The sequence below is a fragment of the Bos mutus genome, chromosome X (assembly GCF_027580195.1).
Source record: "Bos mutus isolate GX-2022 chromosome X, NWIPB_WYAK_1.1, whole genome shotgun sequence".
NCBI classification, from domain to species: domain Eukaryota; kingdom Metazoa; phylum Chordata; class Mammalia; order Artiodactyla; family Bovidae; genus Bos; species Bos mutus.
Window position 1 is genome coordinate 85,193,552 of NC_091646.1, and position 21,425 is coordinate 85,214,976.

The following is a 21,425-nucleotide window of genomic DNA, read 5'->3' on the forward strand; positions in this document are numbered from 1 at the left end:
ACCTCATGTGAAGAATTGGCTCATTGGAAAAGACTCTGATGCTGGGAGGGATTGGGGGCAAGAGGAGAAGGGGATGACAGAGGATGAGATGGCTGGATGGCATCACTGACTCAATGGACATGAGTCTCAGTGAACTCCGGGAGTTGGTGATGGACAGGGAGGCCTGGCGTGCTGCGATTCATGGGGTCGCAAAGAGTCGGACACGACTGAGTGATCTGATCTGATCTGATCTGGTGTAATTATTTTGCATTTGTACATCCAGTTTTCCAAAAATCATTTGTTGAAAAGCAACCATTTCCCCATTGTGTTCTTGATGCACTTTTCAAGGATCAGTTGGGTTCATTTCTGGATTCTCTATTTTGTTCTATTGGTCTTCGTGTCTGTTTTTATGCCAGTACCATTTTGTTTTGATTACTATAGCATCTTAAAATAGTTTAAAATCATGGAGTGTGATGACTAATTTTGTAACTCTTTCTCAAGTTTTCTTTGGCCATTCTTTTTTTTGTGTGTGTGGATCCTTATGAATTTTAGGATTCTTTTAAAATTTCTTTGAAAGTTGCCATTGTTATTTTGATAGGGATTGAATTGATTCTGTAGGTGGTTTTACATAGTATGGACATCTTAACATTATTAATTATTCCAATCTAAGTATACAGGATAACATTCAATTTATATATGTCCTTTCCAACTTATTTTCGATGAACAGGTATTTCAGCTACTTGATTAGATTTATTCCTAAATATTTTATTGTTTTGCCTCTATTGTAAATTGAGATACACTTAAAAATAATTTTATTTATTTATTCATGGCTCTGCTGGGTCTTCATTGTTGCATGGGCTTTTCTATAGTTGGTGCACAGGCTTCTCATTGAAGTAGCTTCTCTTGTTGCAGATCATAGGCTCTAGGGTGCATGGGCTCAGCAACTGTGGTTCCCAGGCTCTACAGCACAAATTCAATAGTTCTATTGCATGGGCTTAGTGGTTCCACAGCATGTGGAATCTTCCAGGACCAGGGATCAAACCTACTTCTTGTGTATTGACAAGGAGATTCTTTACCGTTGAGCCAACAGGTAAATTCTGGAGTTACACTCTTAGTTTCTTTTTCATATTTTTCATTTTTAGTGTGTAGAATGGGACTGATTATTCCATGTTGTTGCTTTTAATCTGCAACTTACTGAATTGCTATGTTAGTTGATATATTTTGGACTTCAGTTCAGTTCAGTTCAGTCGCTCAGTCGTGTCCGACTCTATGTGACCCAATGAATCGCAGCACGCCAGGCCTCCCTGCCCATCACCAACTCCCAGAGTTCACTCAAACTCACGTCCATCGAGTCAGCAATGACATCAAGCCATCTCATCCTCTGTCATCCCCTTTTACTCCTACACCCAATCCCTCCCAACATCAGAGTCTTTTCCAATGAGTCAACTCTTCACATGAGGTGGCCAAAGTACTGGAGCTTCAGCTTTAGCATCATTCCTTCCAAATAACACCCAGGGCTGATCTCCTTCAGAATGGACTGGTTGGATCTCCTTGCAGTCCAAGGGACTCTCAGGAGTCTTCTCCAACACCACAGTTCAAAAGCATCAATTCTTCGTTGCTCAGCTTTCTTCACAGTCCAACTCTCACATACATACATGACTACTGGAAAAACCATAGCCTTGACTAGATGGACCTTTGTTGGCAAAGTAATGTCTCTGTTTTTCAATATGCTGTCTAGGTTGGTCACAACGTTTCTTCCAAGGAGTAAGCATCTTTTAATTTCATGGCTGCAGTCACCATCTGCAGTGATTTTGGAGCCCCCCAAAATAAAGTCTGACACTGTTTCCTCTGTTTCCCCATCTATTTGCCATGAAGTGATGGGGCCAGATGCCATGAACTTCGTTTTCTGAATGTTGCCCTTTAGGCCAACTTTTTCACTCTCCACTTTCACTTTCATCAAGAGGCATTTTAGTTCCTTTTCATTTTCTGCCATAAGGGTGGTGCCATCTGCATATCTGAGGTTATTGATATTTCTCCCGGCAATCTTGATTCCAGCTTGTGCTTCTTCCAGCCCAGCATTTCTCATGATGTACTCTGCATATAAGTTAAATATGCAGGGTGACAATATACAGCCTGGATGCACTCCTTTTCCTATTTGGAACCAGTCTGTTGTTCCATGTCCAGTTCTAACTGTTGCTTCCTGACCTGCATATAGGTTTCTCAAGAGGCAGGTCATGTGGTCTGGTATTCCCATCTCTTTCAGAATTTTCCACAGTTTACTGTGATCCACACAGTCAAAGGCTTTGGCATAGTCAATAAAGCAGAAATAGATATTTTTCTGGAACTCTCTTGCTTTTTCCATGATCCAGCAGATGTTGGCAATTTGGTCTCTGGTTCCTCTGCCTTTTCTAAAACCAGATTAAACACCCAGAAGTTCATGATTCACATATTGCTGAAGCCTGCCTTGAAGAATTTTGAGCATTACTTTACTAGCGTGTGAGATGAGTGCAATTGTGTTGAGTCTGAGCATTCTTTGGCATTGCCTTTCTTTGGGATTGGAATGAAAACTGACCTTTTCCAGTCCTGTGGCCACTGCTGAGTTTTCCACATTTGCTGGCATACTGACTGCAGCACACTCACAGCATTATCTTTCAGGATTTAAAATAGCTCAACTGGAATTCCATCACTTCCACTAGCTTTGTTCGTAGTGATGCTTTCTAAAGCCCACTAGACTTCACATTCCAGGATGTCTGGCTCTAGATCAGTGATCACACCATCGTGATTATCTGGGTCGTGAAGATCTTTTTTTGTACAGTTCTTCTGTGTATTCTTGCCACCTCTTCTTAATATCTTCTGCTTCTGTTAGGTCCATACCATTTCTGTCCTTTATCGAGCCCGTCTTTGCATGAAATATTCCCTTGGTAGCTCTAATTTTCTTGAATAAATCTCTAGTCTTTCCCATTCTGTTGTTTTCCTCTATTTCTTTGCACTCATCACTGAGGAAGGCTTTCTTATCTCTTCTTGCTATTCTTTGGAACTCTGCATTCACGTGGGTATGTATTTCCTTTACTCCTTTGCTTTTTGCTTCTCTGTTTTCACAGCTATTTGTAAGGCCTCCCCAGACAGCCATTTTTCTTTTTTGCATTTCTTTTTCTTTGGGATGGTCTTGATTCCTGTCTCCTGCACAATGTCAGGAACCTCCGTCCATAGTTCATTAAGCACTCTGTCTATCAGATCTCATCCCTTAAATCTATTTCTAACTTCCACTGTATAATCATAAGGGATTTGATTTAGGTCATACATGAATGGTCTAGTGGTTTTCCCTACTTTCTTCAATTTAAGTCTAAATTTGGCAATAAGGAGCTCATGATCTGAGCCACAGTCAGCTCCAAGTCTTGTTTTTGCTGACTGTATAGAGCTTCTCTGGAGAAGGCAATGGCACCCCATTCCAGTACTCTTGCCTGGAAAATCTCATGGGCGGAGGAGCCTGGTAGGCTGCAGTCCATGGGGTCACAAAGAGTTGGAGATGACTGAGCGACTTCACTTTCACTTCTCACTTTCATGCATTGGAGAAGGAAATGGCAACCCACTCCAGTGTTCTTGCCTGGAGAATCCCAGGGACGGGGAACCTGGTAGGCTGCCATCTATGGGTTGCACAGAGTCGGACTGTGACTTAAGAGACTGTCTGTGACTTAACAGCAGCAGCAGCAACATAGAGCTTCTCCATCTTTGCAAATAATATAATCAATCTGATTTCGGTGTTGACCATCTGGTGATGTCCATGTGCAGAGTCTTCTCTTGTGTTGTTGGAAGAGGGTGTTTGCTATGACCAGCGCATTCTCTTGGCAAAACTCTATCAGTCTTTGCCCTGCTTCATTCTGTATTCCAAGGCCAAATTTGCCTGTTACTCCAGGTGTTTCTTGACTTCCTATTTTTGCATTCCAGTCCCCTATGATAAAAAGGACATCTTTTTTGGGTATTAGTTCTAAAAGGTCTTGGAGGTCTTCATAGAACCGTTCATCTTAAGCTTCTTCAGCATTACTGGTTGGGGCATAGACTTGGATTACTGTGATATTGAATGGTTTGCCTTGGAAATGAACAGAGATCATTCTGTCATTTTTGAGATTGCATCCAAGTACTGCATTTCAGACTCTTTTGTTGACCATGATGACTACTCCATTTCTTCTGAGGGATTCCTGCCCGCAGTAGTAGATATAATGGTCATCTGAGTTAAATTCACCCATTCCAGTCCATTTTAGTTCGCTGATTCCTAGAATGTCAAGTTCACTCTTCCCATCTCCTGCTTGACCACTTCCAATTTGCCTTGATTCATGGACCTGACATTCCAGGTTCCTATGCAATATTGCTCTTTACAGCATCGGACCTTGCTTCTATCACCAGTCACATCCACAAGTGAGTATTGTTTTTGCTTTGGCTCCATCCCTTCATTCTTTCTGGAGTTATTTCTCCACTGATCTCCAGTAGCATATTGGGCACCTACTGACCTGGGGAGTTCCTCTTTCAGTATCCTATCAGTTTGCCTTTCCATACTGTTCATGGGGTTCTCAAGGCAAGAATACTGAAGTGGTTTGCCATTCCCTTCTCCAGTGAACCACATTCTGTCAGACCTCTCCACCATGACCGACCCATCTTGAGTGGCCCCACAGGGCATGGCTTAGTTTCATTGAGTTAGACAAGGCTATGGTCCTAGTGTGATTAGATTGACTATGGTTTTCTGTGATTATGGTTTCAGTGTGTCTGCCCTCTGATGCCCTCTTGCAACACCTACCATCTTACTTGTGTTCCTCTTATATTGGACGTGGGATATCTCTTCATGGCTGCTCCAGCAAAGCACAGCCGCTGCTCCTTACCTCGGACGAGGGCGTATCTCCTCACCGCCACCCCTCCTGACCTTGAACATGGAGTAGCTCCTCTAGGCCCTCCTGTGCCCATGCAGCCACCGCTCCTTGGGTGTGGGGTAGCTCCTCCCAGCCTCCGCCACTGGCCTTGGGTGGGGGATAGCTTCTCCCGGCCACCGCCCCTGACCTCAGATGCGGGGTAGCTCCTCTTGGCTGCTGCCCCTCGGGCATGGGGTCCTCCCAGCTTAGTCTTCAGGATTTTCTATACAGATTCTCATGTCATCTACAAACAGAGGCAGTTTTACTTCTTCTTTCCCAATTTATTTATTTTTCTTGCCTAGTTGCTCCAGATCGGACTTTTAATACTATATTGAACAGAAATTGTGAGGAGGTTACCCTTTTCTTGATCTGATCTTAGGGGAAAAGCTTTTAGATTTGCATCAGTGAGTATGGTGTTGGATGTGTAGCTGTTATCTATGGCCATTTTCATGTCTTGGTTCATTCCTTCTATACTTAATTGGTTGAGATGTAGAATAGTAACAGACTTTCTGCACCTTTTGACATGATGCTATGATTTCTATTCTTTATTCTGTCAGTGCAGTGTGTTGCTATCATTGAGATCTGTACATGCATCCCACAGGTGCATCTCACATGATCTCAATGTACATTCTTTGAATGTGCTGTTGAATTTGGTTTGCCAATATTTTTGAGAATATCTACATGTACACTTATTGGGATATTGGTGTGTAACATTTTTTCTTTTCTTGTATTGGCATCATCACCTATTGTGTCAGGGGACGGTTGGCCTCATGATGATTTTAGCAGAATTCTCTTCTCTTCAATTTTTAGGAAGATTTATCTTTAATTTTTGTTGAGTATAATTCACTAATTCCACTAAACATTTAGTAGAATTAACTAATGAAGCCACCTAGTCCTAGGCTTTCATGTGTATGTGCAAAGGTGGGTGTGGAATATTCATTATGAAATCAATGTCCTTACTAGATTTAAATCTATTCAGATGTTCTATTTCTTCATGATTCCAGTCTTGGTAGATTTTATATTTGTAACACTATATGATTTTCACTAGATTATTAAGTTTGTTGACATTTATTATTCATATTGGACTTGCCTGGTAGTTCAGTTTGTAAAGAATCCACCTGCAATGTGGGAGACTTGGGTTCGATTCCTGGATTGGGAAGATCCCCTGCAGTAGTGCATGGCAATCCATTCCAGTATTCTTATCTGGAGAATACCCATGGACAGAGGAGCCTGATGGGTGGCACCCAATTGCATTTCAAAGACTTGGACATGACTGAGTGACTTAGCACACCACACACATTGTTCGTCTTAGTCTACTATGGTCTATTTTATTTATGCATTATCAATTGTATTGCTTCTTCTTTCATTTCTGATTTTATTTATTTGTATCATCTCTCTTCTTTTATTAGTGAGCCTAGCTGAGAGTTTGTCAATTTTGTTTATTTTATTGAGAAAGAGTGTATTTTCTTTCATTGATTTTACTATTGTTTTTCTAGTCTCTATTTCATTTATTTCTGTTCGGAAAATGAACATGCATGTGTGTTCAGTCATATTTGACTCTATACCACCCAATGGTCTATAGCCTTGCAGTCTCCTTAGTCCATGGAATTTCCAGGCAAGAATAATGGAGTGGATTGCCATGCTGTCCTCCAGGGGATTGCCTGTATATCTTCTATGAATATACACTTGTCCCACTTGTCCAAAGTACAACACAGAGAAGACCATCTGTACCCATCCTGGACATTCTAAACTGCTTAATGGAGCATTCAGGCACTGGAAATAGGAATCCTTACAACTTCCTCCACCTCGTACATACTTTTTAGTCATGGTCAGTGTATTTTTACAATGGACTGAAGCCTTCCTTTGCAGACAGGTTACTGCCTCTTCTGTGGCTAAAGTGCGTTTGGAAAAGTTTATCCCATCTGGGAAACTCTTCTCAAACTTCATAATGATTGAGGCAGCCGTTTTAGTAGTCAATTACTTTGGCTAGTTTTACAATACTTTCAGGTGTTCACACCTCTCAGTCCTCTTCAGCCGTTTTAGTAGTCAATTACTTTGGCTAGTTTTACAATACTTTCAGGTGTTTACACCTCTCAGTCCTCTGGTTAAGACAAATGCACTAACGACAGATGTTAAGACTCAGTTGGCAAAATTTGTAGAGGCCCTCCAATTACGTTGGTCAAAAGCATCACCATTGGTCCTTCTGAAAGACAGATCCACCCCTTTTGGAACTCACAAACTCTTGCCCTTTGAGGTAGTCACAGGAAAGCCACTTTGCTCCTGCCTCTTTGACCAACAATTGATAAAAAGAGAGGTGCCATGATATTTCAACATATCTTGCAAGCTGGTGATTTCCTCCATTGGAAGAAATACTTCTAGAAGGACTCTCTATGAACTTGACAACATGAACTTTAGATAAAAAAATACCTGAGAGTTCTCCCTCTTACCCCTGCTTTTACTCTAATGTGACTTCAATATGTTTCCAAACTATGCAGTTTCACTCTAACTAAGGTCTTTACTGGCACTGGGGGAGGGGCAGGAAAGCAGTTGAAACTGGAAAATCTGACTCTTGATCAGTGATGTTTTCAGAGAAAGACCTCAATAAAAAGGGAGAAGTGCAAAAATTAATAAAAAGAAACTACCATTGAAATAGTATTGGGAGTCCAGAAGGCAGAGCACTCAGAAATTAAATTAGAGCCCAACAGGAAGAAGAAAGACTTCCTCTTCTAGCCTGGCAAGAACTCTGCAAGGAGAGAAAAGAAAGCCTTCCTCAGTGATCAGTGCAAAGAAATAGAGGAAAACAATAGAATGGGAAAGACTTGAGATCTCTTCAAGAAAATTAGAGATACCAAGGGAACATTTCATGAAAAGATGGGCTGAATAAAGGACAGAAATGGTACGGACCTAACAGAAGCAGAAGATATTAAGAAGAGGTGGCAAGAATACACAAAAGAACTACATAAAAAAGATCTTCACAACCTAGATAATCATGATGATGTGATCACTCACTTAGAGCCAGACATGCTGGAATGCGAAGTCAAGTGGGCCTTAGGAAGCTCACGACGAACAAAGCTAGTGGAGGTGATGGAATTCCAATTGAACTATTTCAAATCCTAAAAGGAGATGCTTTTGAAAGTGCTGCACTCAGTATGCCAGCAACTTTGGAAAACTCAGCAGTGGCCACAGGATTGGAAAAGGTCAGTTTTCATTCCAACCCCAAAGAAAGGCAATGCCAAAGAATGCTCAAACTACCACATAATTGCACTCATCTCACATTACTTCACTAATGTGAGTGAAGTAATGCTCAAAATTCTCCAAGGCAGGCTTCAGCAATACATGAACTGTGAACTTCCAGATGTTCAAGCTGGCTTTAGAAAAGGCAGAGGAACCAGAGATCAAGTTGCCAACATCTGCTGGATCATCAAAAAAGCAAGAGAGTTCCAGAAAAAATATCTATTTCTGCTTTATTGACTATACCAAAGCCTTTGACTGTGTGGATCACAATAAACTGTGGAAAATTCTGAAAGAGATGGGAATACCAGACCATCTGACCTGCCTCTTGAGAAACCTGTATGCAGGTCAGGAAGCAACAGTTAGAACTGGACATGGAACAATAGACTGGTTCCAAATAGGAAAAAGAATATGTCAAGGCTTTATATTATCAATGTGCTTACTTAACTTATATGCAGAGTACATCATGAGAATGCTGGGCTGGATGAAGCACAAGCTGTAATCAAGGTTGCCAGAAGAAATATCAATAACCTCCGATATGCAGATGACACTACTCTTATGGCAGAAAGTGAAGAACTAAAGAGCCTCTTGATGAAAGTGAAAGAGCAGAGTGAAAAAGTTGGTTTAAAGCTCAACATTCAGAAAACTAAGATCATGGCTTTTGTTTCCATCACTTTATGGCAAGATGGGGAAACAGTGGAAACAGTGACAGACTTTATTTTGGGGGCCTCCAAAATCACTGCAGATGGTGACTGCAGCCATGAAATTAAAAGATGCTTACTCCTTGGAAGAAAACTTATGACCAACCTAGACAGCATATTAAAAAGCATAAACATTACTTTGTCTAATCAAGGCTATGGTTTTTCCAGTAGTCATGTTTGGATGTGAGAGTTAGACTATAAAGAAAGCTGAGCACCAAATAATTGATGTTCTTGAAGTGTGGTGTTGGAGAAGACTCTTGAGAGTTCCTTGTACTGAAAGGAGATCCAACCAGTCCATCCTAAAGGAAATCAGTCCTGAATATTCATTTGAAGAACTGATGTTGAGGCTGAAACTCCAATACCTTGGCCACCTGATGCAGAGAACCGACTCATCTGAAAAGACCGTGATGCTGGGAAAAATTGAGGTCAGGAAGAGAAAAGGATGACAGAGGATGAGATGGTTGGATGGCATCACCGACTCAATGGACATGAGTTTGGGTAGGCTCCGGAATTTGGCAATGGACAGGGAGGCCTGATTTGCTGTAGTCCATGGGGGTCACAAGGAGTCAGACACGACTGAGTGAGCAAAATGAACTGAACTGAGAGTGTGTCCTTAAAGGGCTATGAATCTCCCCAACCAAGGAGGAATGTGTCCTCTCCACATGTTCACTGAACCAAGCATGACATTGTTCAAGACCCCTCACTAGTACAAGTCTGCCTCTTTTTCACCATGAACCAGCAGGTACTGTGGTGTCATTACAGGAGCCCAGGGTGAAGTGCATTTGCCCTGTACTCCACCTCAATTCCCAACTAGGACCCACTGCCTTGAGACATCACCATCACCATGGTAGTGAAAGGTAGCTGCTGTGAGCCATGTGTTATGCTGGGATTTGTGACCTGTGGAGGAGATGATTTTGATCTGTTGTCAGAATTGAGGCTTGACTAGTTGGAATTTTTGTATAGACTGGTTTTATTAAAGTATAATAGAGATAAGGAAAGGTTCTGACATAGAAATCAGAAGGGGACAGAAGAGTGCCCACTTTCTAGTTTTTAACATTGAATTTTAGGTCTGTTAGTGAGCTGCTAATCAGATAGGAGAAACACCTCAAGGCTGAGGGAGTTTCACCAGGCCCCTCTCCCACAATATACATTTTTGAGATAGGATGGTGCAAGATGTTTAATCCCCTGGCCATAAAACAATTGACGTGAATACCAGGTTGTTGAGCCGTTATCAGCCCAAGGTTTGAGAAAAGAAAAAAGAAAAAAAGAAAGAAAAAAAAAAGTTAGTCTTGGAAAGAACAGGTTTTGTCAACAGAGAAGAGGGGGAAAAAGTCTGCCACTTGCAATTTACTTTCTCCTGTTGCTTGGAGTCCTCAGACCTTCCTATCTGTTACCCTCTCATTCCACTGCCCCTTTTCTTTTAGGAGAATTATGTTGCCTCAGGAAATGGGTGGCATTCTCATTCCATAAGTGCTTCCGAGCTGATAAGGGGCATAATCCCTAAATTGGTGAGGGAACATATTCTCCTAACCTTCAGGTTGAGGGTCTCTCATCCAGAGGCCCCAAGTAACGGTTGGAGGAAGCTGTGGTGCTGGTTGGAGTTTGGACAACCATTTGTAGCTTAAAAGGTTTCATGTGGCTACAAACAAATCCAGCTACACAGTTACAGATACAGGGAGTAAACAGCAAAAACAACAATCAGAATTATTACAATAAGATAATTTTCCACCGCGGGGAACTAGTTAGCATCTCCTAAAGTGAAGTGACTGAGGCTTTAGGAGTATCCATAGCCTGAATTATCATGTTCATGTGTTTAGTAAAATGTGTAACATTAATGCTCATATCTAGTATATATGTATACACTTTAGTATGAATAATGACACAAGTTCCACCTTGTTTGGCTGTTACAATGTCTAAGGCCAGTCTGTTTGTAACACACCTTTCTAATTTGTATTTGCTCAGCATTAAGGGCTGAAATGGGCTTCGCTGGTGGCTCAGAGGTTAAAGCGTCTGCCTGCAATGCGGGAGACCTGGATTCGATCCCTGGGTCAGGAAGATCCCCTGGAGAAGGAAATGGCAACCCACTCCAGTATTCTTGCCTGGAAAATCCCATGGATGGAGGAGCCTCCTGGGCTACAGTCCACGGGGTTGCAAAGAGTCGGACACAACTGAGCAAGTGACTTAACTTAACTTAAGGGCTGAAATACCTTTTTGAGAATCTTGTAAGGCTTGTTGAGTAGTTAGTCAGGACATCAACTTGTAGCATAACATCTGTATTTCCGAGAGAGGGGATGAACGTTGCAGCCAAATAATCATACCAGTGAAATGCAGGCCTTATCCAAAGAGTTCAAAGGTGTGGCAAATTAGCAGGCTTCTTTGGAATCTCTGAAAATATGAAGCCATGAATAAAAGCTGGACCCAGGGTACAACTCCCTATCCAGCCAGGGGAAGCCACACCTATAGGTAACAGCCACATATACAGTAGGTCTTGTTTGGAGCAAGCAAGCATGACTGAGGGATGCAGTCCCAATCAGTGCCTTGCCAAGCAAAAGGAGGACCTGAACTGGGGTTACAAAACACAGGACTGATTAAATTTCATATTTCTTGAGGCAAAACCCCTAATTTGTTCTAGTCATTATAATTAACTTGTCAGCTAACTTCTGGGGATGGCTGTATTTGTTCCCAGCATAGCACTAGACATTAGGTGTCCATTTTCAGGAGTTAGCCATATGACCTCACCCCATATTTGATAAACATCAGGTGAAAAATCACCAGATCTAGACCCATTTGTCTTTGTATGTGAAGCAAAATAGTCATTAAACAAAGTATAATCAAAGTTAAAAGTCACATCATGTCCATAGTTAGGGTACAAAGTGTTACACCTGTCTATTTTAGGATTGTTATATGTCATCAGATTAAGAAGAAGCATCACATATGATTGTTGTGAAAGGTAGTCGCAGACTTGGAGAAAGTCCTTTCCCTTAAGTGGAGATGCCCACTACCGGAAGCCTTCAACTAATTAGGAGGGGAGGGCACCATACAACCAGCAATTAGACCAATTGTGGAATGTGGCTTAGGAATGAGCCCAGGATGGGAAGGCGTTGGCTTGACAGTCAAATGGCAGACTCAGAATTTCTGGAATGAGCAGAAGCAGTCCCATATAGATTATCAGTCCCATCTGAAAAGTGAAGAGTAAAAGCATAGAGAATAAAGACATAAAAATGACATGGCTTAGTCTGAGGTGTCAGGATGCCACTTTTTAACTCGAGTTTTGGTACACCCACTAATTAATTCCTGGTACCTTGAAAGCTATGGGGGAAGAAAATAACCTGGTAAGGGCCTTCCCAGAGGGGCTTGAGAGATTGCTCCCCAGGTCCCAATGTCTTTATCAGGACCTCTCTTCCTGACTCAAACAGTGGCTTATTTGACTCGGAGGCTGGAACAAGAATCAATTCCTAGAGTTTCCATAATGTATGTTGAAAAGCTGAAATTTGAGTTATATAACAATGACTGATATTTAAGAAGCTGACTGTCATCTAAATGTTAACTTTAAGATTCCACTTATATCATGAGAAGTCAGTACAGTAAGATTTTGCCCATTAGTAAACTTAAGGGCTTTAGGCACTAGTAAAGCAATAACAGAAATTCAGTTCCATTCAGTCACTCAGTCGTGTCTGACTCTTTGAGACCCCATGGACTGCAGCACGCCAGGCTTCCCTGTCCATCACCAACTCCTAAAGTTTGCTCAAACTCATGTCCATCGAGTCAGTGATTATTTTTAGACAATGTGGCCACCCATGTGCCACTACATCTAATTCTCTACTCAGGTACCCTATAGGCTGCTGGTGAGGTCTTCGGGGTTGTGTCATAACTCTCAAGGTCATATCTCTTTGTTCAATGACAAACAGATTAAACTCTGACACTGTGGGAAAGCTCAAAACAGGGGCTTGCAGGAAAGCAGTTTGAAGAGCCTTAAAAGCCTTTTGAGTATCTTGACACTAAACCAGTTTGTCATTTTGAGCTTATTGAATTTCATTTATAACTTTACATTAAGAATGGGCAAGTTCCCCATCACCCAGAAACCAAGTGCAGCAGTAGGCTGTGATGCCTCAAAATCTTCTCAATTGTCTTAAAATCATATGTAGGGGGTGATTTAGTATAGGCTTATTTCTCTCGGGGCCTATGGCCCTCATCTCTTTGGATATGGTTAGGACTAAAATCAATGACTGAAAAATATTTGGCTTGTTCAGAAATTTCAGAAAATAGAGTATAAGCATTAGGCACCACGGGGTGTAAAGGAAGCACAGCCTCATTTATTTTTCATAAATCTTGAACTAGTCTCCACTTATCACTTGACTTTTTAAAATCCAAAATAGGAGTGTTGCATGGACTATTAAAAGGAATTGAGAGGGTAAAAGGAAAGAAGGCCAGAGGTTTCCAGGTGGCAGGAGGAAATAAACTGCAAATGGCAGACGTTTTTCTTTTTCCTTTTCTAAACAAAATTAAAAGAGGCTTCTTTTAATTCTGTCTTGAGGACACCTGGTTCTGACTTCAGATAACCAATGTGTTTTTCTTATGAAAATGCTCTTCTTAAAGTATGTTAATGAAACTGCTTATCTGCTTTGCAATCTGCCTTTCTTTAAAATGGTCTAGCCTAAGATTAACTTTTTTCTTTTCTCAAACCTTGGGCTGATAATGGCTCAACAAACCCATATTCCTGTCAATTGTTTTATGGCTGGGGTATAAGACACCTCATGCAATCGTATCTCAAAAGTGCATATTGTGGGAGAGGGGACTGCTGAAACTCCCTTAGCCTTGAGTGTCTCTCTTATTTCATTAATAGCTTCTAAGAGACATAAAATACCTTGCTAAAAACTAGCAAGGAGGCACTCTTTCTGTCCCCTTCTTAGGTCTATGTCAGAAATTTCCCCTATCTCTATTATACTTTAATAAAACTTTGCTGCAGAGAAAGCTCTAAGTAGTCAAAGCTCGTCTCTGACCCCAGATTGAAATCCTCTCCTCTGGAGATCACAAATCCTGGCATAACACATGGCTCACAGCATCAACCTTTCATCTTTATGGATTGTCCATGATCTTCAAGACAAGGTAAGTATGCTTAGAGATCTAGCTCTTTGCTCTCCTGGTAAACACGTTTTCTTCTGTACTTTACTAACTCTCCAGTGTACTTGTGTGTGTGAAAACAGCATGAAAGAGAAGTGCCCTGGCAAAGCGAGGGATGAGCCCTACACTGTGGTTTCATGGAGACTAATAGTGACTGAAGGCAGGCCCAAGGAGAGCCTTGTTGGGGGTTTGTACTGACCTGCCAATGCCAAGAGGCACCCAACATCCCTGCAAGGAGAGTGGCCAGAAATGGGCAAAGCGTGTGGACCAACCATGCCTTTCTTGGTTGGCTTTTCCTGGTCTCTTTAACCATTTTGTAATTGCCTGAGGAATTAGAATAACTAACCAAACATATTGGATCAAAGACTTTCAAGAAACTTGTGATCCACAATGTTGATCATTTTATCACACACTGCAGACAAGAGCATGTTCAGTAGCTAGGTGGAGCCACAGCTCCCAGAAGATCTCTCAGGCTAGAAGGCCCTCTCTTAGCTGCCTGATTCAGAGGCTAGTGACCTGAAAGTGAGTCTTTATTACGGCTGTGCCTCCAAACTATGTGGATAGGAGCACTGCTGTTAAGCATGAGGTTTTTGAGGACACAGATAGGGAATCCCAGGATCTGGTCAGATTGGAAGTGCAATGGGCCTCTTTCTTTGGTAATACTAGCTCTTGGTGGACCAGAGGAGGCTCTCTGGTGGCTTTGGAAGGATTGACCCTAACAGCTCAAAGACAACAATCACTTTTTTGTAGCTGGCTAGCCCTTCATCACCTCTTTTGCTATCACATATACTGGTTTGGTTACACTCAGAAGGGATATGTTGGGCTTTATGTTCATGGTTTTATGATTTACTGGTTCTACAGTGGTCAGAAATATCCTCAGGCCTGTGCACAGGCATGCAAGAGATGGATGTTTATCCTGGGGTCTTAGCTTGGGAGACATTCTGGAAGGCTATGCTGTTGCACCCTGGGTGGCATCAGAGGAGGAGCAAAAATAAGGCAAAGGGTTATTGATGAGGAACTGGGCATAATTCTGGGATGCCACCAGGTCTACCCCTGGTGCATCTCCACCATGCCTTGATGGTAGAATGGGGAGGGATGGTAGTGGGACACCTGTGTTAGTAAGAGACAGGTTACCTACAAGTAGGGAAGGAAGCTTATGTGGAAGACCTGTCTCCACCCTCATCTAGAGCAGGGAGGGATGCCTCCTGTAGAAAAAAAGACACTGTTCACTGTTTTTTTCTCTCTTACAGATGGTAGCTAACAACTCCAGCCTCACTCTTTTGAGCTGCATCCTGGAAACCTCAGATAGATTTGATCCCCAGAGTTTAAAGAACACATGCCTGATCTTTCTATTGATACTGCATAGCCACAGTATCCATTGGAGGACGATGAACAATGGCTGGTTGGAGGGTCTCTTAATTATAATACTGTCTTTCAATTAGACCAGTCCTGTAGAAAACAAGGTAAATAGGTAGAAGTAGCATATATGTTGCCTTTTTACCCTCTGTGAGACATGCCAGACTTATGTCCTAAGGGTATAGATTTGGGTGTGAAACCTTCAGATCCCTCCTGTTCTACTTTGCTCCCATATCAGGGGCTTCCAACTGAGCAAACTGAAAGTCATGGAACCCCTCATGGGAGGATTGCCTCAGTCTTGGTAGAAACTCAAATTCAAACTGCCTCAGTCTCAGTAGAGATGCAAATTCCTGTGTCAATACAACTTAAGCCTATGCTGGTTTCAATAAAAAATCAGATAATTGAAGTAAGGGATGCACAGACAGCTAAAACTAAGGGTGAAAACAGGATGGAATGGGGACAGGAGACAAAGAGATAAGGAAAAAAAGGTTCCTCCAATCTATCCCTGGGATAATATGCTAATGGCAGACAGAGATGCTGAAGAACAGCCAATTGAGCTGTTGCCTCTCGATGAAGTATCCATCAGGAAAAATAATCAGTTTATGAGAGTTAATAAGTCCTTTTCTTACCAAGAAATACGAGAATCAAGGAAGATCTGGGAGACTATTGGAGGATTCAGAAAAACATATTAGAGCCTCTAAGGGTGTTACTCTGCTTTATGATCTTACTTGGAAGTACATGATGTATATCCTGAGGCAGATGCTAACTCCTGACTCAAAGACTCGAGTTTTGGAGAAAGCTATTGCCTATAGAGATGAATAGCTTGGTAATGAATTAGCAGGGAAGAGTGATGATGAGATAGGCGCCTTACATGTAGGCATCACTGAATGGTCAATACCAAAATCAAATTGATTACATCCTTTGTAGCTGAAGATGGAGTAGATGTATATAGTGAGAAAAAAACAATACGTGGAGCTGAATGTGGCTAAGATCATCAGCTTCTCATAGGGAAATTCAGGCTTGAACTATAGAAAGTGGGGAGAACCACTAGGCCCGCCAGGTACCACTGAAATCAAATCCCCCATGAACATGCAGTGGAGGTAACAAATGGATTTCAGTAATTATATCTAGTTAACAATGCTCCTTCAGAATTATTGACAGAGGCCCATAATATTGAACTGGAGGCAGTGAACAAAGCAATCCCAAAGAAAAAGTAAAGCAAGAAGCAAAGTGGTTATCTCAGGATGCTTTACAAATAGCTGAAGAAAGAAGAGAAGAGAAAAGCAAGGGAGAAAGGGAAAGGTGTCAACTAAAAACAGAGTTCAAAAGAACAGCATGGAAAGATAAGAAGGCCTTCTTCAATGAACAGTGTATAAAACTAGAAGAAAACATCAGGAAGGGAAACACTACAGATGTCTTCAGGAAAATTAGAAATATCATGGGAACATTTCGTCCAAAGATTGGCACAATAAAGGAGAGTAAACATAGAGACCTAGTAGACACTTTAGAGATCAAGAAGTCATGGAAGAATTGTATGAAAAGATCCTAATGAACCAGATTATTATCACGGTGAGGTCAATCACCCAGAGCAAGACATTCTGGAGTGTGAAGTCAAGAGGGTCTTAGGAAGCACTGCTGTTAATAAATCTAGGGGTTGTGATACAACACTGGTAGAACTATTCAAAACCCTAGAGGATGATGCCATTATGCTGTTGCATTCAATATGTCAGTAAATCTGGAAGACCCAGCAGTGGCCATAGGACTGGAAAAGGTCAATCCTCAGCCCAGTTCCCAAGAAAGGTAGTACTAAAATATGGGCTAACCATCAGACAATTTCACTCATCTCACATGCTAGTAAGGTCATGCTTAAACACTTACATGCTGCTGCTGCTGCTAAGTCGCTTCAGTCATGTCCAACTTAGTGTGACCCCATAGACGGCAGCCCACCAGGCTTCCTTGTCCCTGGGGTTCTCCAGGCAAGAACTTACATGCCAGGCTTCACCATTATGTGAATGAAGAACTTCCAGTTGTGCAAGCTGGGTTTAGAAAAGGAAGAGGCACCAGAGATTAAATTGACAACTTTTGTTGGATCATAGATAAAGCAAGGGCATTACAAAAAAGCATCTACTTCTGTTTCATTGACTATGCTAAAGACTTCAACTGTGTGGATCATAACAAACTGTGGAAAGCTCTTAAAGAGATGGGGATACCAGACTATTTTACATACCCTCTGAGAAACCTGTTTGTGGGTTGAGAAGCAACAGATAGAACCCTTTATGGAACAAAAGATCAGTTTAAGGTTGAGAAAGGTGTACAACTACTGTCTGCAGTCACCCTGTTTGATTAACCTGTATGCTGAACACATCATGAGAAATGTCGAGCTGGATGATTTACAAGCTGGAATCAATATAGACAGGAGAAACATCAACCATGACAGATATGCAGATGGTACCATTCTAATGGCAGAAGCAAAGAGGAATTAAAGATCCTCTTAATGAGGTTGAAGGAGGAGAATGAAAGAACTGGCTTAAAACAATACAATATTGTAAAGTTTAAAAATAAAATAAAATTAAAAACAAACAAACAAAAAAAAACAAATTAAAAAAAAAAAAGATATGGCCTCTGGCCCCATTGCTTCATAGCAAATAGAGTGGGAAAACATGGCATTAGAGACATATTTCCTTTTCTTGGGCTCTAGGATCACTGCAGATATTGATGGCACCCATGAAATCACAAGATAACTACCTTTTGGTAGGAAAGTTATGACAAACCTAGACAGTGTGTTGAAAATCAAAGATATTACTCTGCTGATAAAGGTCCATATAGTCAAGGCTATGGACATCCAGGTGGTCATGTAAGATTGTGAGAGGTGGACCTTAAAGTGACAAAGCACCATAGAATTGACACCTTGAACTGTGGTGCTGGACAAGACTTGAAATTCCCTTGGACTGCAAGGAGATCAAATCAGTTCATCTTAATGGAGATGGACTTTATATACTTGTTGGAAGAACTGAAGCTGAAGCGCCAGTATTTTGGTCATTTGATGCAAACCACTGACTCATTGGAAAAAGTACATTCTGCTGGGAAAGACTGAGGGCAAAAAGAGACAAGGGCATCAGAAGATGAGATGGGTGCATGGCATCACTGATGCAATGGACATGAACTTGGAAAAACTCCAGGAGATGGTGAGGGACAGGGAAGCCTGGCGTGCTGCAGTCTATGGGGTCACAAAGAATCAGACATGACTGGGTTACTGGACAGCAGCAGTGACAATGACATATATAAATGTTATTCCTATACATCTCTAGCTCCTCTTCTGCTTTTTTGTGCTACCTTTGTTCACAAGCAAAACCTGTACTTTTTTACAGAACCCTTAATCTTGAACTTCCACAGGCTCTATTCCAAATAAAGTTAGTTTATTTTAGGAGAGCCACACAGCTCTGTTCTTAGGACCTGTCTCTCAACTTCTGCAGAATCTCTGTGCTACTGCTCCAGAGATATGACAGGAAATTTTTTTCTTGCAGTGCCATTCCCATACAAGCAAGATTCTAGGCTAGTAGGCAGGAGGGGATGGGACATTGCTGGTCTTCTTGGTTTGTCTCTTCCAGTAAGGATCTCTGCCCTACAGGGAACCTGGCAAAAAAGATTATTGAAGCCTAGTATTCTCGGCTTACCATGCCTGGTATAGACTTTCTGTACTATGGATGTGAGCTGGTAGAGGAAGCGAGTCTTTGATCTCTCTTGCCTAGAAGAGCTTCTGCAATAGAACTGGAAAGGATAAAGTGTGTTGGAGTTAACCTCTTCTGGAAATGAATCATTGTCTTGAATAATGAATCAATATCTTGAAACCTGAGGGGAAAAGGCAAGTCCTGTGTAATTAGCTATATCCAGGGAATAAAGTTTCTGTTGCACTGAGCTGGGAAAGGTGAGAGGTGGGGAATAAGGCATGGTTCAAATGCCATAGACTCTAGCTTATCTTACCAAGATTTACTAGATTTTCTTGAATAAATGTTTCCCTAGGGCATTCTCTGGTGGTGCCGTGAATAGGAAACCACCTACAAATGCAGGAGACACAGGTGTGATTCCTGGTCCTAGTTTAAGAAGATCCCATATGCTGGGGAGCAACCAACACTGTTCACCACAACTACTAAGCCTCTGCTCTAGAGCCTGCATAATGCAGCTACTGAAGTCTGCAGGTCTAGAGCCAGTGCTCTGCAACAAAAGAAGCCACAGCAATGAGAAGAATGAGCACCTCACCAAAGAGTAACCTTGGTCGTTGCAAGTACAGAAAGCCCCAGCATAACAACAAACAAACAGCATTAATCAAACTAAAAAATTAAATTAAAATAAAAACATTTTTTCATGTGCTGTAGACTTTAGAGCAATTTCTATGTATAGTAAATATTATTTTTCTTTTCTTTTTTTAAACTTACTAGTTACTGATGTTTTGCTGATAAAGGGGAACCATGGAGCTTCTCATGATGCCACAATTCTAGAGGTGCTCTTTCAAACAACTTGTTTTTAGAGTGAATAAACCCAGGACTGTTCTGAGCATGAAAATAATGAATTCCCATTCTAGTTTTAACACTTCAAATGTATTATTTAACCTAAAATTTTCCTCATTTATAAGATGGACAATTTGTGCACATCTCTCTCAGAATGTAGAGAAGATAGAAAGGCTATTAAAATAGTGTTATATAAAGCACCTAGCATAGAAGTTAATCATAGTAGACACTCAATAAATATCACTTCTCTCCACTTCAAGGAATTGACCATCTCAGGCTGGATAGCTATTTCCATAACTATCACAGTGTCTGGAGTATGGGTTATGTGCACAATAAATGTTGAACTGGGCTGAAGGAAGCGTAGATAACTGGATTCATGGGTGGGTGGTGAGTGATTTCTAAGATTCTAATTATTGATTTACCAATATTAAAAACAAGGGGTGATGTTCAAAAGATTTTAATGGTACATCCTGAGCAGAATAATTAGAAATGATGTGGGATCACAGGAATGGCTACATAATAAACAGAATACAGTAAGAATAGAATATAGGGCTGCTGCTTTAAAAATGATTCAAAATTTCATGATGCTGACAGCAGATCATTAAATCATGGTTGTGGCCCTTCCAAGCATCCAAGAGCAAGGACCTGTGTCACTGAGTTGATCATATAACCATGAAGCTCATTCTCACTCACATTTGTCTAACAGTAAGATCCTAGGGAACTCCTCCTGCTATCCCTTAGTTGCTCTGAGAGCCTAAGGGAGGGAGTTCAAAGTAAGGAGCTAGGGCAGCCCTAGATGGCAGAAGACAGATGGCCAAGAGAGGGACCATGGCTGAAGGCACTGTGTATATACCAAGTATTTGGGAACTATTGAATGCCTTAAAGATCTATCACAATGCAAAACAAATTTTTAAAAAGTGATTAAAAATTCAATTTCAGAAAATTTAGGGTCACATTACTTAAAGGTTAATAAATCTATACAGCTAGTGGGTCAGGAGTTCCAGGGCTAATTTGCAAGTTCCAACTCTGTAGATTTGGTGCCATGTGGTCGGCAGAGGCCGTTTTGGGGGCAATTCTGGTAGGGTCTTCTAAGTTTATGGCAGGGAGTCCTTAAATTTTTTATGAGAACCGCTTGCTATGCATGTTGTGAACTGAAAAATGGAAATACCATGGTCTGAAGATCCACTCAGCCTCCAAACATGTAGTTACCTACCATTTTCCTGGCTTTTGTGACATCTCTGTATTCTTATGTTTTTATGATTTTGCTTCAAATTTGTCCTTCTGAATTTTTCATAATAACAAAGTAGTAAAATATTAACCAGATGATTATATAAACACAACTTATGAATCTCTAAACTATCAATAAGTCAAATGTTTATATCACACAATGCTGTAGTGAGTAGGTCTTCAATAAAAGTCTCAGTGCAAATAATGGAGCTTGTCTTTAAAGGTCATTTTTTAGAGTTGTCTCACATTTTGGAGACTGAAAAAAATGAAGATTTCCTTATCTTTCATTTTAATATTTCTTATGCATAGCAAGGGCTTCCCTGGTGGTTCAGTCCATAAAGAGTCTGCCTGCAATGCAGGAGTGCCAAGTTTGATCACTGGGTTGGGAAGATCCCCTGGAGAAAGAA

The 21,425-nt window shown here is 41.2% G+C and overlaps 1 protein-coding gene across 1 annotated transcript in view; it reads left to right on the top strand.

The window, feature by feature from the left end:
- The first annotated feature begins 4,813 nt into the window (after nt 1–4,813).
- The window catches only part of LOC138986495 (Y-box-binding protein 1-like), a 29,502-nt gene continuing 12,890 nt past the window's right edge, over nt 4,814–21,425 (top strand). The window contains exons 1-2 of the mRNA XM_070366594.1: nt 4,814–4,990; nt 10,234–10,317. Coding sequence (XP_070222695.1) covers nt 4,814–4,990; nt 10,234–10,317 — 261 coding nt within the window. The remainder of the gene's footprint in view (nt 4,991–10,233; nt 10,318–21,425) is intronic.